Here is an 18617-nt window from a genome sequence, read left to right as displayed (position 1 = left end):
ATGGCTTCCCAGAATGGAATTTGAAGGTGTTTATTTGATATCTGACCTTCCTAGACAGTTGTTTCCAGAAGATAGCACTGGGTCTATGGCTGGCCTGTGACTGGTTGGGACTGATGGGAGACCAGCAACATCTGGCTAGCCAAAACTTCCCTATCCCTGATTTATGATACCTGTTTTGTCTCCTAAGCTGCTTAAAATTCTGTATAAAACTGGTGGGAGAAATTGTCCAGGGATTTGAAGTGCAATGTCTTTGGTATCTGGATCACACACACACACACACACACACACACACACACACACTGTCTGTCTGTCTGTCTGTCTGTCTGTCTCTGTCTGTCTCTGTGTTTTTCTTTGCCTCCATCTCTCCTTGCAGCCTAGGAAGAGATCTTGGGGCTGGGTGTGGGCAAAGAAATTGAATCTTAATCCAGACAAGACAGAGGGACACCTGTTCTGTAGAACTCATGACCAGGGACAAGGATCCATTCTATGCTGGATGAGACTATACTTCACCTGAAGCCACAGGTTCATAGTCTGTGGGTGTTTCTGACCTTAACCCTGGATGCCCTAATGACAAGTGTTCTCAAAGGTGTCTTTGCCCAACTTGGGCTAGAGTACCAGTTTCATCTGTTTCTTCAAGTCTCAGTTCTGCCCATGTTAACACGTGCCTTAATATCATGTCTGGAGTATGTAGTCTGCCCTATGCAGAAATTTAATTCATCAGTAACATAGCATAGAGGTTGTTAATTAAAGCTGCCTATTGGGAGCATGTAACTCCCTTTTTAAAGCAATTACACTGGTTGTCCATTTGTTTGAGACTAGTTCTCATGACCTTTTAAGGCCTTTGACAGTTTGGGACCAAGATATCAGAAGGACTGTCTTCTCTTGTTCAAAGCTGCCTGATCACAAAGGTAAACTTTGGAAGCTCTCTTGTCTGTTCCATCTCATCTATTATATCACTCCCAGACAAAGGAGAGAGCACTGCATTTGTGGGAGTCATGTCTAGGTTGTGGAAATCCCTCCTCAAAAAGGTTGATTCCAGCTTCCTCTTTTGGCTTTCCACTGGCGAACACCTTCCTGTTTAGGAATGCCAATGGTGTTAAACAGAAAGTCAATTTATGTTTTTTGTGACTTGTTTCATTGTTAGTATTTCCTGTTGATGTTTTTTATTTCATTTTAATTGTCTATATTTATTGTTGTATTGTTATTTTTGTATCTTATGGTTATTGTTAGCTGTCTTGAACAATCAATAAATATGACACTTAAAATTGTCAAATAAAATATATTAACCAAATAATAGTCATTTTGTACATATAAATTATTATTTTTATTATTATTTATTAAATTTGTGTACTGCCCTTCAATCGTAGATCTCAGGGCACTTCATAGCATAAAAATACAAGATCAAAATACATAATAAAAACAAGAACAAACCAAACTAAGAACGCTCCCCTTGCCCCTACCCGCTCCCACAATAAATAAGTGTTACATATTGCTTTCTGTTTTAGCTTCAGGTATCATCACTGATAACAACACCACAAATGTCAACCTCTGTACTTCCATTTCTAGAATCTCTTTCGGTAGCTGGATCAAGTGGTAAGTATTTTCTTCATTTTGTTTTTGGTTAATGTATGTTCAGAAAATGTTTATGATATCCTAATATTTATTATCTACATGTTTAAATTTTTAGGGAGTTTCTTTTCTAGGACCTAAACCAGACAAACAGATATGGTGCAATTTGGTGTGTGTGTGAAGAATTAGAGTAAAAATCTCAAAAAGTTGAACTTTTGAACCAGAGGAGTGTAGCTCAGAAGTGGTTATAAAAAAGGAAAAAAATCAAGCTGTGGAGTCATCCCACTGGAAGGATCCCTCAGTTATCAGTACCTGCTCAAAGAAGTTGCCTCTGCCCTATTTTCAGGAATCCCTTCTCTCTTTGCCTCCTGTGCCATAATAGCTGATCCCATTCAACAAGATCCTCCAACGATTGGGTGAAGTTTTTCAGGGACAGGAGTTGACATGAGAAGGGGATTGTGGGGAAGCTGGTCACTGCCAGCCCCATGATTTTAATCCATATTCTATAGTTCATTTTCTATTGTATATTTAAAAGATAGATAAGAGGTTGCATTCATCCAAAATTAGTTGTACTTAAACTCAATTAAGTCAAATGTGAGACAGGCATCATCTCTGTTGCCTTTTCAGCAACCACTGAAGACCTTTTAATCAACAAGGCTTTAAAGTTGAACTCTTTCCCAGTAAGCATCTGTATTGCAGTTGTTTAGTTGCTGTGCCTTTTATCTGATCTGTGATCCTTTACAGTTTTTTCTTCAATCCTCTTTTTATCCTGTAAGAATATGCTGGTGAATATGCTTGTGTATGTTGATGCAGAACCTGTCCTGCAAGGAGTTAAAGTTATCTGTCCACTTAACAGTAGATGTTACCTTAGCGCTGTTCAATTTGCTAGAAATGTCAGAAGAATCCATCTCTTTATTATGCCAGACTCAGAACCTATGGGCTACTGTAGTCATAGTTCCATGGCATCCATGTCTGACAGGATCAGCAACATCTAGGATGTGGTCCTAGCTATTCTTCCTCTAAGAACAGTAGGCCTCATGACCTTTACTCAATGACTTGCTATGATAGCTTTCTGTACGGTCCATCCCGTGGACATACACACACACGACATTTAGGATGGCTTCTCTTCCTAAGCCAGAAGAAGATCAGAGCCAAGCACCACAATCCATTACTTCTCTCTGCCCTCCTGAAACAAACTCTCATCCGGCGGCTGGATGCTGATCATCTCACATAGAATATTCCATTAAAAGGGCCTCAAGAGAGCAGTAATCACTAATGATACAAGGCTTCATGGCTGGAAAGCTCATTATCTGCATCTTACAGCTCAGAGACAGTTGAGCCACTTAGAAAGGGAACACAGCTTAAAACAGCTGGAGCTCAGGGTGGTGCACTTAGCTCTCAGACACTTTAAAAACAGGCTTAAACAGATGCACATCCCAGTCCTAATGGACAGTGTCACCACTAGGGTAGTTCTCATCTGCAGCCAATCAGCAGGGAGGCTAGGAGAATGGAACATTGGTCATTTATTGTAAATAGTTCTTATTTGGCAGCCAAATGAGCCTGTCACACTGCACCCTACATATGTGCTGCTCAGTCTTCATTCCTCACTTCTCAGTGATTGGGCCTTGCCCTTTTCACACAATGGAGGATTCCTATTTCTTTCATTTCTGCCTGGGAGTGCCTTGGCTCCTGGTTCAAAAAGTGTTCAAGGGATTTTCCATGAACAGAAACTGTGGACACGGTTGAAATGTGGAAAAATATTAAAATTAATCTACAAGTTTCCTGCCTGGGCTATTAGGAGATGATGTAACCCACAGTGACTGGCTCACATTATCTGCTAGAGAAGACCCTTTCATTATAAGCAACCAGTTCTCCGTTTGTAGTTGTGAAGAATAGCATGTGAGTTTACAAGCAAGTTTGCAAGCTGCTGCTGCTGCTCTTGCCTGCAAGTAGCTACCCCAATTTACCACTTGATGTGCTAACTGGACAGATCTGCTTGGAAGGGACATAATTGGAGTGTAATAATAATAATAATAATAATAATAATAATAATAATAATATTTATACCCCGCCCATCTGGCTGGGTTTCCCCAGCCACTCTGGGCGGCTTCCAGCAAAATATTTAAATACAATGGTCTGTTAAACATTAAAAGCTTCCCTAAACAGGGCTGCCTTCAGATGTCTTCTAAAAGTCTGGTAGTTGTTTTTCTCTTTGACATCTGGTGGCAGGGCGTTCCACAGGGCGGGTGCCACTACCAAGAAGGCCCTCTGCCTGGTTCCCTGCAACTTGGCTTCTCACAGCGAGGGAATTGCCAAAAGGCCCTCAGCCCTGGACCTCATTACTAATTCATAAATTAGTGACTTCAGCAGCAAAATCTGGGAACTGTTATAGTGGAGATACTTTCTGTGATGAGGTCTTGATTGCATCAGCTGTTCCTGGTATGCCAGTGTTTCTCAAACTTCTCCAGCTGTTGTTGGACTAAAACTCCTATAATCCATGATCACTGGTCCTGCTAGCTAGGGATGATGGGAGTTGTAGTCCAACAACAGCTGGGGATCCAAGTTTATAGTTTATAAAGGCAATTATAGTTATGTAATTATTGGATTATGTTAAATATATTTATGGCTTAAGTGTAAGCATTTCATGATAACAATTTGAACTATTATCGTTATTAGAATCTGAAGAAGAATTTTTTGATGCCCCAAGCAGTCCTATAGAAGACTGGCCATTTTTTGAAGCTTCTTTGGGGTCCTCAAGTAGGCCTGGCAGCTTAAAGAAAAAGGCAGTGAGACGGGAATCGTTGAAGAATATGATTGATTTCCAACTAAGATTTGAAATACCTGAGGTAATATACTATTTTACCTTACGTTATGTCTCTTCGTGACTGATCCTAACATACTGCTGTGTGTTTATCCTTAAGTATGTTGCGTTCTTTATCGTTAGCATTTTTGCTTCACTTTTCAACAATAATCTAGCTGTTTCTGAGTTTTTTATTATTAGTTATCTCAGTTATGTGAATGAATAGAATGTAGATATTTCAATTAATTTTAACATAGTATTTAAAAAACCCTAGGATTTGAATCCAGAGTGTGGAAAAAGAAGCCAATGGTGCAACAGGACTTTTCCCCCTCCTTCTTAACTACATTCCCCTGTCCCACACCCCAAAAAGCCTCTCATTAGGAGCAATGACCCTCATAAATGGCTAGAGATGTGTTGCAGGTCACTGGAGTAGGAAAGGGAAATCAGAGGAAGTTTGCACAAGTAGACACTTAAGGGGAGGCTGTTTGGCAAGTACAGTTAGCTGTATCCTTCAATGTGGGGTTCCGCAGGGCTCGATCCTATCCACCACGTTTAACATCTACATGAAACCGCTGGGTGGGGTTATCCGGAGGTTCAGAGAACATGGTCAGCAGTATGCTGGTGACACTCAGCTCTATTTCTCCTTTACATCTGTAGGTGAGGCCGTGGAAGTGCTGGACCAGTGTCTTGCCTCAGTAATGGACTGGATGAGAGCCAACAAACTGAAGCTCAATCCAGATCAGACTGAGGCACTGTTAGTGGGTGGTTCCCAAGACCAGATGGGCGGGAGTTCGCCTGCTCTTCACTTCCTCTGAATTTGTAGCTTGGGGGTATTTCTGGATACTTTGCTGTCACTCAAGGCTTAGGGGACCTCAGTGGCCCCGAGTGCCTTCCATTAGCTTTGGCTGGTAACCCAGCTATGCCCCTATCTGGACAGGGGTAGCCTAACTACTGTTGTCTATGCTTTGGTAACCTCAGGGTTAGATTACTGCAGTGTGTTATACGTAGGGCTGCCTCTGAAGACAGTTCGGAAACTTGAGCTGGTGCCGAATTCAGTGGCCAGGTTGCTCACAGTTGCAAGACGGTTTGAGCATATTACACCCACCCTGGTCCGACTGCACTGGCTACCAATTAGTTTCTGGGCCCAATTCAAAGTGCTGGTTTTGACCTATAAAGCCTTAAACGACTCAGAAGCGCAATACCTCAAGGACCACCTTGTTCCATATGAACCTACCTGGACCCTGAGATCAACTTCTGGGGCCCTTCTTTGGGTGCTTCCTTCATGAGAGGCCCAGAGGGTGGCAACATGAGAACAGGTCATTTCTGCTGTGGCTCCCCATCTGTGGAATTATCTTCTAAGGAAGGTTCGCCTGGCGCCTTCATTATACACCTTTAGATGCCAGGAAAAATTGTTCCTTTTTAACTAGGCCTTTGGTTGATCTGATTTACATCCTATTCCCTTTTAAAATGTGTTGTAGGGGGTTATTGGGTTGTTGTTTTTATTTTGATTATGTACTTTGTGGTTTAATATTCTGATTTTATCCTGTGAACCACCCTGAGACCTGTGGGTATTGGGTGGGATATAAATTCAATTAACAACAACAACAACTACTACTGATAACATGTTAAATGCTGGTAACTAATCCTTCTGTCTATGTATAGCTAAAAACCTCTCACCTTAACTGGATTATCAGTATGTATATGGGGTAGAATCCAACCAAGTCATCGCTTCTACATAAAGATTAGCTCCTGTGCACCCCCTAAATCTGCTCTGGGAGTTCCCCAACCCTCTGGAGCAGATTTGGGGGTGTTGTGGGATCTTTGTGGGGGAAGGAGGGGAGATGTTTTGTTGTATAAATCCTTATGCTGGTGGAATGAGTTAGTTGGATACCACCCATTTCTTTTTCAATATTGGTAGTGTTACAATAATGGATATCTTCATAAAACTTTTCCCCTAAGTAGTTGGAAATGTACATGATCCATAACAGTTACTGATAATAAATCCTATCTCATTACTGCAGCCATCTATTTATCTATCTGCTTTGGAGTTCTCTTGACTGGACATGTAGAGGATTGCATTGTTTTGTAGTAATTGCCTGTAAATTTAAATTTGGTTCATAAAATATGAACATTGAAGAAATAAATACATTTGGAGGGAGGGCCCTTCATGACCAAATAGTATGCAGTGGCACTGAGAATGAAAAAAAACCCAACAGCTTTTCTTCTTCATATTTCTCACTTGCAATTGACAACTTTTAACGGAATAATGGAATAAAAGACGCCTAGGATGATGTTCCAAATCAGTTTTGTAGGAATGTGTAAACCAAGGAGGATTCTTGAAACTGTCTTCTACACCATATTCTAAAAAGCTTTTAAAGCTCTGCTTAGGTTTCTTCTCTTTATAAGCAGCTGCCCAGCATGTCTGTTGGTTTGGTTGACTTAGCCCCATATTTTGTTTATACACAGGTATTCCTTCAAGTGTCTCGTTTTACTGAAGGTACTGAAAAGCCAATTCTTCGTTTGGAGATTTATAGTTTAGGCACTGAGCTTAAGCTAAGAACATATGATATGGCAGCCACTGCTTTTCTTAAAGAGATTTGCTTAATGTGTCCAGAATACATGGGTAAGTATTTACCTCTGTGTTAAAATAATTATTAATTATTTGTGGTCGCTATTTAGGTTTATCCTGGAAAGAGTTGTTGGGAAAATCAGTGTAAGGCATAGGGGGATTGGCAGACAACTCACAGCAAAGGCTTGCTCTTGAATATAGTCCTCCTTATCATTAGTTTATTTCTATGCCAGTTTTCCATATTAAAGCACACTGGCGCAGCTCACACCAGCGCCAGAAAAAAATGTGTAAGTTTCTGTTGTGAGCAGAATAGTATAGATAGCACCAGGTTCAGAACCACCTCTAGACTGTGCACCCGTCCTTTCAGGAGAAGTATTATTCCATTCAGAGTCAGATCTAGACTTTGATTTTGATTGGCAGCTTTCCAAGCCACATTACTTCTGTCATACAGTGGTACCTCGCAAGACGAATGCCTCGTAAGACGAAAAACTCGCAAGACGAAAGAGTTTTTCGTTTTTTGAGTTGCTTTGCAAGACGAATTTCCCTATGGGCTTGCTTCGCAAGACGAAAACGTCTTGCAAGTTTGTTTCCTTTTTCTTAAAACCGTTAATACGCAGGGAATCCGTGCTTCGCAAGACGAAAAATTCGCAAGACGAAAAAACTCGCAGAACGAATTAATTTCGTCTTGCAAGGTACCACTGTATGCAAATTGAGCCTTAGCTTGAGCCTCATTCATTCCAGTGTCTCCTTCCCTCAGTATCTGTTCAGGGTTTCGACTGTCTCCCTGGAGTTACTAGGTGGTGGAAAAGAGAGATAGAGCTGTGCTATCATCTGCAAATTGATAACTCTTCAAGCCCAATCTCCTGATGAGTTATCTCGGTGTTCAAGGGATGGAATAGAACTACAGTGGCACCTTGGTTCTCAAACTTAATCCGTTCCGGAAGCCTGTTCTAAATCCAAAGCATTTCAAAACCAAGGCACGCTTTCCCATAGAAAGTAATGCAAAATGGATTAATCGGTTCCAGACTTTTAAAAACAACCCCTAAAACATAAATTCAACATGAATTTTACTATCTAACGAGGCCATTTATCCATAAAATGAAAGCAATAAACCAGGCATGTCCAACTTCAAATAGGCTGCAATCTAGTAAAGGTAAAGGTACCCCTGCCCGTACGGGCCAGTCTTGACAGACTCTAGGGTTGTGCGCCCATCTCACTTAAGAGGCCGGGGGCCAGCGCTGTCCGAAGACACTTCTGGGTCACGTGGCCAGCGTGACAAAGCTGCATCTGGCGAGCCAGCGCAGCACACGGAACGCCGTTTACCTTCCCGCCAGTAAGCGGTCCCTATTTATCTACTTGCACCTGGGGGTGCTTTCGAACTGCTAGGTTGGCAGGCGCTGGGACCGAGCAACGGGAGCGCACCCCGCTGCGGGGATTCGAACCGCCGACCTTTTGATCAGCAAGCCCTAGGCGCTGAGGCTTTTACCCACAGCGCCGGCTGCAATCTACCAAGTATCAAATACTGGCAGTGATCTACCCATTGTCATTGGAGGGACGAGGAGGTGTGTGTATGGAAGGAGGTGGCTAAGTGGACACGGGAGGTGGGAGTTTAAGTGGCGGGAAGGAAAGGGAGGCAAAAGTTATCTCTCCCCGCTAAAGCAGCTTGCTCCCCCTCCAATCCAGCCCTTTCTTTCTCCCCCCCCCCAAGCAGTCCCCCCCTCAGCCCAGCCCTTTCCCTCCCCCCCAAGCAGCTCTCCTCCCCGTAAGCCAGCCTTTCTGGATCCCTCCCCCCCAGCACTCCTTTTTTTAGTTAGCTTCTGAAACTAATTACTAATTACAATCTAATGATGATTAAATCATATATTGAGATCCTGTTCTGTCACTATTTATTGATCTGGCAACATAACTTTGAAAATACAATAAGTAACTCCAGTGAATATGTCATTTTGGCTATACTGTTCTTTGTTTTTTTAGATGATAAAAATAAGCCAGTTTACCTCATTTCAACACTGGATAATTTAATTGATGATCTTCTAGCCATTGAATATGTAAAGGTAAGAGTGCTGAAGGGAAGATACAAATTTTTTCTTCACCATAATACTGATGCGTTTTAAATACTATTTAAATTGACAAATAATCTTAATTATCTAAAAACCTAGAGACCTGATCCTGTTTGCTGTTTTAGCAAATGAACATTAGTTTAGGCACTCCATCTCAGAAAGGATGCTGTAGAGTGGAAAATGTACAAAAAAGGACAGTTTTGGGAGGGGGGAATGACTCTGGGGAGGATACTATTGATGTGTATATACTTTCTTCTCTCCATTTACACTAGAACTCGAGGTCATTTAGAGAAATGTATTTATTTAAATTATTTTCATCCCACTCTTCAGCAAAGCGGGGTGGGGAGGCTCCCATGTTAGCTTCCAGATACCAGTAATAAAACAGGACAGACAGAAGAGAGTATCATTTCACCTAAGACATTAATTTATGCATAATTATGTCACAAGATGTGGTGATGACCACAGTTCTAGATAGATTTAAAGTGAGATTAAGTAAATTTATGAAGAATGGCTAAATGGAGCTTCCATGTTCATTAGCCATGTGCCTCTGGAAGGCAAATGACAAGGGGTGCCATTTTTCTTGCCTTTTGTTTTTGCTGTGGACTTCCCAGTGGCCATGGTTGAAGACAGAATGCTGGATTAGATGGGCCCTTGATCAAGTCTAGCAGAACACTATTTAAGTTAGTATGTTAGTATCAGAACAAATACTGAGGAGCAGATGTAACAGCATTATCTATATTTCTGGATAGAGCTGGGTTGTATAGTATATAGTGTTTTCTCATTTTAACTGTCTTTATTTACCTTCTGAGAACAGGCAGATATTAATTGCCCAGATCTGAAAACTACTTATAAGAATGTGGTACAGCTCATAAAGGTAATAATGATGGCTTATTTTTGTAATTTTTGCTATGTCCAGGAAAGTGCATTCAAAACATATTCTTACTAAGATTACTTTGTTGTTAGGTTACTTTTTCTTCGGTAGATATCCATTTACACACAGAAGCACTTCTGAGTACCATGAATTTCCTAAATAATCTTCTTCCGAAACAAGAGACAAGTACAGTAGAGATCGTCCAGGAAAAAGAAGAAAAGAAGGAAGTTCTTAAGAAACTTAGTAAGGTCTTTCAGTCTCAAACTCTTGTATTGCTAATTTTCTTCCAGCCTCATTTCACATCCTAGGCTTTTAAAAAGTGCATGCAGGAAAGTGTTTCAGGCTGGATGACAGCAAATGAAAATTGTGGGTCATGTTCATTTGCCCAAACCCTAATCTAGAAAATAATTCTCGAGTTTCTGTATAGAGTCGGGGTGGAAGAGGAATGTACTTTAAACATGGTACTTCAGAATCAATAAAGTGCACATGGCAATCAGTAAAGTGCACATCAGTTACTCTGATAGTGTAAGCATTACTGAAGTGTATTGCCTACACCTCAGGAGAACTTTGTTCCTTCTTATTTCCATGTGTTATTTGAAGGAAGTTTAGTTTGAAGAAATCTCTCATGTACAGATAGAAAGTTGCATTTTGCCAAATCTACAGTCCTTAACTAAAACAGTTGGATGGCACCTCGTACGCCTCTGTAATGGTTATGGGGTTGCTCGTGCGTAAGTTGCCGCCACTCCTGGCTAGGTGGCCTGGTTAAACCTTTCCTGGCTGGACAGCCCCTCACTTCGTGGCTGTTCAGTCGCTGGCAGAATCCGACAGTGGGCGTTTCTTCAACCTTTTCCAACATAAAAGTTGTTTGACGCCCAGTCTCCTCCTAGCCTCCCTGCGCGGAAGCCTTCTGCGCAGGGTGGGCGTGGGTAGCGGAGGACCTGTGCTCTCTCCGCTGGTGTCCAGTGAAGAGTCTCTGAGCCTGCTCTCCGCTTCCCCCATTGGCCCCCCTCCATCCCTGGTGTCGCGCTGATTTTCTTCCCCAACAGGAGACCTGCCTCTCTCCCTACTTGGCCCCTCTCCAGCATCGTCGTGGAGCCCCTCCTCCTCCTCTCGTTCCGATGGCAGTTCCCTGACAGCCTCCTTCTGGCAGCTCTGGCAGCTAAGCTTGTGCCAAGTATATTGCTCTCCTTTCCTTTGTATCACATCAGCAAAGCTGAGGGGGGTTGGTCGTCATCTGGGCAGCCCAGGACCCCCATACACACTGCCCAGGCTTGCACCCCTGGAGGTGCACTCCATTGTCTCTCAAGACAGATGAATGCTAACAGCACTGTCTTACTCAGCTTTGGAATCCTAGTATGTACTGAGGATTAGAGAAAACCTATGAAGTGACAGCCTGTTCTCTGCTTATGTAGCCTTGCCTGTGTCAAGTCATGCCCCGAGGAAGGAGGCATAAAGACATTATTTCTTGGTAATATTTAGTCATTTTTGTTAACTTGAAAGACACTGCTTTAACTCTAATGGCATGTTGCACGAAAAAAATAAAATAAACCAATCTGAAGAGCTACTACTTTCATAGTTTGCATTCCTCTCTGTATTTGTGCACTCTGTGTTTTTGTACAACTGTGATCCTCGTTGGAATTCAGATCTCTAATTCCAAATATAACATTTTTTGCTTTTAACTTTCCCATAGCTTCAAAAAAGTCAAAGTATGAAGATGTTTGTGATCTCCATGTTTGTGCAGACATGTCCTGTTTACGCATTTTTATAAGAGAACAGAAAAGCTGGATATCTGAAATCCGCATTGAAGGTAAGACTAAAATGCCAATTGCAATATTTAAAGGTTACTAGAACCCAGAGGAAGTACCTTGAAGATTGTGCCATATTAGATTTGTTAATTAATACTGTTAAATTTAGGTCTTGATAGTGAGGTGAAGATGAAGAAAGAAACAACTGAAGTATCAGCAAACTTAAAGAATATCGTTATTTTGGATTGTGACGAGGCAGCACTGCATAAAAAGGTATGTGTGTTCATTTAAAGGGCATGCTAGGCTGTGTACAGAAAGCAGTGTACTTGCAATATAAATATTAGGCTTCAGCCTGGTTTAATTGATAATGACTTTAGTTATCTCTTGCTTTTCCTCATGCTTGGTGTGGTTTCTGGGTATATGTTTTATACCAAAGAGTAGGGACAAAAAAGTCTGTTAACTTAAACTGAAGCCCTTCAGCGAAGGACTTACTTTGTGACTGCCACACATATATTGTATTGAATAGTGTGCAGTAGAGAAAAGACATAGGTTGGATTATGTAATGGACACACATCATTCTTGCCAACCTTTTCCGCTATGCTCCCCAAATATCTGCTCCTGGAGGGTTGGTGAGAGGTGTCATAGGTGACTGCAGGGAAAGGGAACTGGCAGATGTTGTCTCTTCCACCAACACTTCCAATGAAGGACACCTGTGCTTTATCCAAGCCCCTTGTGTGAACAGAAAGACTTCTTCCATAAATGTAAGAACACCTTTGGATGCAGCCCATTACCTTTATTTTGCACACACCTTGTAAATATTATACTCTTAACATTGAACACTTTTTCTGTTCCAAGGCTCTGTATATTACAGGCAAAGAGGTCTTCAGTTTCAAAATGGTGACGTACATGTATGCTGCAGGTGGCATTTCGTATACTGATATGGAAGCTGTTGACAGCCAGGTTTACTTAACTGTTGGATGCATTCAGATTGTTTTTGTCAACAAATTTGTCTCTGCTATTTTGGTAAGCTTTCTTTTTGTTTTAGAAAATACAATAAGGTGAAGAGATTGTTTTACTTAACTTATAGTGGGAGCAATGGTGTAGTGGAAGAGTAGTGCACCTCTGGGACTTATTTTCAAAGTAGGTGCAATGATGCCATTAGTTGGAGTGGTAGAGTGACTGACTCTCTTGCTCTGGCAAAGAGTGACTGACTCTCTAGAAACTTTTGTTTCTAGATTATTGGCATATATGAAGTGAGGGAATGGGTCCAGTTTCCTAATCTATGACTGTCAGCTGATCCTTATAAATTGGGTATTAAGTTATGTATGGCTGCTAATTGGTGTACACAAGTTTGTATAAATACGTGCATTTTTGTACTGTCATTGGGGTGTGTGGCTATGCAGAGAACATGGCTGTGTGACTGTCACAATGAGCTTGTACCTTAAAATTTACCACTACACCACTGATTGGGAGATCCATTTCTGTTTCTCCTAGCCCATTTAATTGAAATTGAATATGAAACTGCAGGATCCAGGTGCTCTTGGAAATCTAAAAAAAAATTCTAGATCCATTTCATTTGGGGTTTAGGCTTGCTTTTGGCACAGAAACTGCTTTGGTAGCCCTGTATGATGACCTCTGTCAGGAGAGAGGCAGGTGAAATATGTCCCTGTTAATTCTCCTCGACCTCTCACTGGCTTTCAATATCCTCAACCATGGTAACTTTCTGGAGGATCTGTCCGACTTAGGGGTGGTTGGCACCACTTTGCGGTGGTTCCAATCCTACTTGGCCTTGTTGTTTCCAGAGCATGATGCTTGGGAAGTGCTCTTCAACCCCATGGAATCTTCAGTGTTGAATTTCTCAGGGTTTGATTTTAACCCCTTTGCTGTTTAACATTTACATGAAACCACTGACTGGGGTTATATGGAGTTTCAGAGTACGCTGTCAGCAATATGCTGATGGCACACAGTTCTGCTTCTATACATTTGCAGATGAGGCATTGGATGTGCTGGACCATTGTCTTGCCTCAGTTATGGCCTGGATGAGAGCCTACAAAATGAAGCTTAATCCAAATAAGACTGAGGCACTGCTAGGGGGTGGTTCTGTATGCCAGATGCATAGGAGGTTGCCTGCTCTTGATGGGGTTACACTCCCTCTGAAGGAGCAGGTACATAGCTTGGGGGTATTTCTAGATCCTTTGCTACTGCTTGAGGCTCAGTTGGCCTCAGTAGTGTGGAGTGCCTTCCATCAGCTTTGCTGGTGACCCAGCTGTGCCCCTATCTGGACAGGGATAGTCTAACTTCTGTCATGTATGCTCTGGTAAACTCTAGGTTAGATTAGTCCATGGGTAGGCAAACTAAGGCCCAGGGGCCGGATCCGGCCCAATTGCCTTCTAAATCCGGCCCGCGGATTCAGCGTGTTTTTACATGAGTAGAATGTGCCCTTTTATTTAAAATGCATCTCTGGGTTATTTGTGGGGCATAGGAATTCGTTCTCCACCCCCCCTTCAAAATATAGTCCGGCCCCCCACAAGGTCTGAGGGACAGTGGACTGGCCCACTGCTGAAAAAGTTTGCTGACCCCTGTTAGTCCAACACATTATATGTAGGACTGCCTTTGAAGACAGTTCAGAAACTGGTGCAGAATTTGACTGCCAGGTTGTTCAGCAGGCCAAGATGGTTTGAGCATATTACACTGATCCTGGTCTGATTGCACTGGCTGCCAAAGAAATAGATCCGAACGTAATTCAAAGTGCTGGTTTTGACCTATAAAATGTTTTGGCTTGGCTCCTAAAGATATGTTATGAAGGCACCAAGCAAAAGCATTTCTCTATACCTAGGCCTTTAGCTGATCAACATTCTAAAGCCTTTAAAATGTCCTTATTGGAGGGGCGTTATTGGTCTATTTTTGTTTCTGATTTATTCTGTATTACGTGTTTTCATTTTGTTTTTGTTGTGAACTGCCTTATGATCTTTGGATGAAGAGCACTATACAAAGTTAATAATAAAATAAATAATATTCAATAACTTATGTTGTATCCCAGTACTAGTTAAGGAATTATTCAAACTAGAGTTGGATTTTCAAATTTATGCTTGATGTTTATATTCATTTTAGCCACATTGATGTCTAGCAAAACCTTGGGGATTAAAATTAAGTATGTCAATATCAGTGAAAATCTGCTTTCCTAGTTGTTGTGCAATGCTTAGATAATTCTTTGTTTAAAAAGAGGTATAATTTTGTTATAACTTAATCCAAATGGGTCCATGGTGATAGAAAACTAAAATTGGAAGTCAGCCTCTGAGACAAACATGATATTTCAATACCTTGTATAATGTTGCCACATGGTTATACCTTTTTACCTTTTTATGTTTTGTTAATTTGTGTACCAAGGAACTATATCATGCATTTTATTTTTTCTCTCCTACTCTAAACATGTTTATTGCTCAACTGTGTGGAAGATGGAAAGACAACACAGATAATTTGTAATGCATAATGAGCAAACTGATACATAAGTGATGTATTCTTGTGACTGTTATCCTCATCTGTTGCTGATTTCCTGTCCCCTTTCTAGGCTTTTGTAAACAATTTTCAGACAGCAAAGGAAGCAATTACTGAAGCCACTGTCCAAGCTGCTGAGAAAGCAGCTACTGGTGTAAAGGAATTGGCTCAACAAAGTTCCAGAATGGCGCTGGACATTAATATTAAAGCACCCGTTGTCATAATCCCACAGTCGGCAATATCTACTGATGTTATAGTTGCTGATTTTGGGTTGATCACCATAAAGAATGAATTCCTTCTCATTAAAACGTCACTACGATATAGTGTCCCACCTATTCTTGATTGTATACATGTGAAACTGAGTGACCTAAAGTTGTACAGGTAATATATAAAGATGATTTTCTAATGAATTCTTCTAAATTAAGTTCAAAAGTAACAAAACTGAAGAAAATGTACTAAGTAAACACTACGTTCTACTTACAAACCAAAGTTTTAATTTTGCTAACTAATGTTCTTAAAGAGAAGATTCTTCCATTAGATGGAACTACTGAGGTCATCTGGAGGTTTAGGATGAGGTGTCATCAGTGTGCAGTGACACTGAACTCTTTTCCTTTTTATCTAATTTATATGAGGCAGCAGTGCTAAATTAGTGCTTGGATGTGGTGTAGTTGACTGGATGGGGGCCAATAAACTCAGTTTCAATGCAGACACTGTGAAGGTACTGTTAGTAGTGAAAGTAAACCAAAGTGCACTACCAAGTGTGTAAGTTGCATTACTGAGAAAAGTGTGAAACCTTTGTTTCATTCATACACTGAAAAGAGAAGCACCAGGGTGCTAGATTTAATCTACAGTGATGTGTGTGGTCCACTCCAGTGACATAGCATGCGGGGTGAGGCTAGGGGGCTGTGGCCCCAGGCTTTTTTTGAGGAGGTGCAGTGAAGCACCCCCACAACAGGCTCCCTCATCAAGGCAGGAGCTGTGGGGAGGGAAGTTCCACCTTGGCATTCGAGGCCTGGATCCAGCTTCCTTGCACGGTGGCCCAGCACTGCCAGCTGGCTGCAGCTCCACTCCTAAGTCAGGCCTAACTCAGGGGTGGAAGTGGAGGAGAGGCAGCGGCAGCAGCACCCCTCTCTCCCACTGGGCTCTGGCATGCAAGTGCACCTCCCTTAGAACGTAGGTTGGGATTAGATTGTCCAACCCAAGCCATGCAGGGCTGCAAGGACGCCATGTGTACGCCCAGATGGGTGGCAGGAGCGGGAGGCCCCATTAGCTAAAGTGGTGCTTCTGGTTAAGAACAGTTCCAGGTTAAGAACGGACCTCCGGAATGAATTAAGTACGTAACCAGAGGTACCACTGTACTATGTATACATCTAGGCTATGTAGGTTAGATTGCTGCAGTGTGCTTCATAAAAAGTTACCCTTGAAGACTGCTTGGAAACTTAAGCCAGGTTGCTGATCGGAATTCTACCCTTTTAACTCCAGTTTTGGCAAAATCACTGGTTTTCAGTTCATTTCTGAGTCCAATATAAAGTGCTGGTTTTGACCTGTAAATCTTAATATGGCTTAAGAGCTTGATAATCAATGGAACATCTCTCTGGACATAAACCTACCCAGATTTTAGGTTCACTATCTGAGACACTTTTCTGGGTACCCCTTGACAGAACTTTGGAGGGTAGATACATGGGAGAGAGCCTTTTTTGTTGTGGCCTTTAGTCTATGGCATGCTCTCCTCAGTGACACTCACTTCGTGCAATGTCAGTGTGTTTTGAGTGCCATCTTATGACCCAGAGCAGATAGAAGGGAGAAGATTAGATAAACAATGAAGTGGGAAAGAATGGCAAATGGGACTTCTTTATTCTTTTCTTTTAATTTTTTTTTTAATGAAGCTGGAATGGCAAAACAATCCAATAACACTTTCACTGATAATAACAATTAGTGAGATAAAATGCTGAGGGGAAAACTGACGGAACACACAGAAGATTAAAAGTTACAGAAGCCTCAAAGAATAAAGCAAGCAAGCACAGGCAAAGGCTGTTACCACACCAACATTTGTTAAACAAACACATATACAGTTATGTAAGGTAAAGGTAAAGGACCCCTGGACAGTTAAGTCCAGTCAAAGGAGACTATGGGGTGCAGTGCTCATCTTACTTCAGGCCAAGGGAGCCAGCGTTTGTCCACAGACAGATTTCAAGGTCACGTGGCCAGCATGACTAAACCGCTCCCTGTGCAACAGAACACTGTGACGAGTGCCAGAGTGCATGGAAATGCTGTTTATCTTCCTGTCGCAGTGGTACCTATTTATCTGCTTGCACTGGTGTGCTTTTAAACCGCTAAGTTGGTAGAAACGGGGACAGAACAACGGGAGCTCACCCCGCTGTGCGGATATGAACCGCCGACCTTCTGATTGGCAAGCCCAAGAGACTCAGTGGTTTAGACCACAGCACCACCCGCATCCCCTTTACCTTTACCACAGGTATGTACAAGCCCCAGAAGACAAGAAAAAGGCACCCTCTAAGGTCCACTCCAAGCAAAGACAGGAACAGAAGGAAATTATAGTCAGTGAGGACAAAACAGCTTCAGATTTAACAGATCAGGTTCATTATTAGAATAATAATCTAAAACAGCAGGTTGTTCATCTGATAATTGGCAGGCACTAAAGCAGGGGTAGGCAACCTAAGGCCCGGGGGCAGGATCCGTCCCAATTACCTTCTAAATCTGGCCCATGGATGGTCTGGGAATCAGAGTGTTTTTACATGAGCAGAATGTGTTTTTTTATTTAAAATGCATCTCTGGGTTAGTTGTGGGGCATTGGAAATTGTTCATTTTTTTCCTTCAAAATATAGTCCGACCCCCACAAGGTCTGAGGGACAATGGACTGGCCCACGGCTGAAAAAGGTTGCTGACCCCTGCACTAAAGTAACATAATCACAAGCACTTGGCAAACCTTCCTGCAGAAAGCTTTCCACAGCTGGGTGACAACTGAGATGGTCCTTTCTTCAGTAACTCCACCTACTGCATTTTGGATGGTGGGATAACCTGGAGAAGGCCTTTGATGAAGATCTTAGTTCAAAGCTGTGATGGGCTCTCAGTGTCAAAAGAACTTCAGATAGGGCCTGGGAAACTATTATTAGTACCTAACAAAAATAGGGTGTGACCCTACCAGCCTTGCTAGCCAAAGGGAAATAGTATGGTTGGTATCTACCTGAAGGGTAACTTTCCTTTGACTTAGCAGGGCTGGTAGGGTTGCACCATAATTTAGTTGACTCTGGAATGAAACCTGTCCAGATAGGGCTGTAGCTGGGCCACCAGTGGAAGCTGGTGTACTCCACATCATGAGGCAGTCTGCCTCAGATGACAGTAATTTATTCAGGAAAACTTCAAAGTGGTACCTCAAAGTGCACCTGATGCTTCAAAGAACAGGCTTAACTCATCCAGTTAGAGGTACTACTCTTTAAATACTATCTCAATTTTTTCTTTATTGAAGCTTATACAGTGGTACCTTGGG

General features: G+C 42.0%; 1 protein-coding gene across 5 annotated transcripts in view; it reads left to right on the top strand.

Moving 5' to 3' along the window:
- VPS13A (vacuolar protein sorting 13 homolog A) overlaps nt 1-18617 on the top strand; it is a 148429-nt gene that overhangs the window by 58696 nt on the left and 71116 nt on the right. For all 5 annotated transcript variants that reach the window (XM_053409056.1, XM_053409055.1, XM_053409058.1 and 2 more), the window contains exons 24-33: nt 1506-1593; nt 4246-4415; nt 6836-6992; nt 8913-8992; nt 9813-9872; nt 9962-10112; nt 11560-11676; nt 11784-11887; nt 12470-12637; nt 15183-15490. In XM_053409056.1, the coding sequence (XP_053265031.1) occupies nt 1506-1593; nt 4246-4415; nt 6836-6992; nt 8913-8992; nt 9813-9872; nt 9962-10112; nt 11560-11676; nt 11784-11887; nt 12470-12637; nt 15183-15490 (1403 nt within the window). The remainder of the gene's footprint in view (nt 1-1505; nt 1594-4245; nt 4416-6835; nt 6993-8912; nt 8993-9812; nt 9873-9961; nt 10113-11559; nt 11677-11783; nt 11888-12469; nt 12638-15182; nt 15491-18617) is intronic.

This window comes from Podarcis raffonei, chromosome 11 (assembly GCF_027172205.1).
Source record: "Podarcis raffonei isolate rPodRaf1 chromosome 11, rPodRaf1.pri, whole genome shotgun sequence".
Taxonomy (NCBI): Eukaryota; Metazoa; Chordata; class Lepidosauria; order Squamata; family Lacertidae; genus Podarcis; species Podarcis raffonei.
The sequence above is the reverse complement of the archived record's forward strand: the minus strand, read 5'-3'. Positions and strand labels throughout refer to the sequence as shown.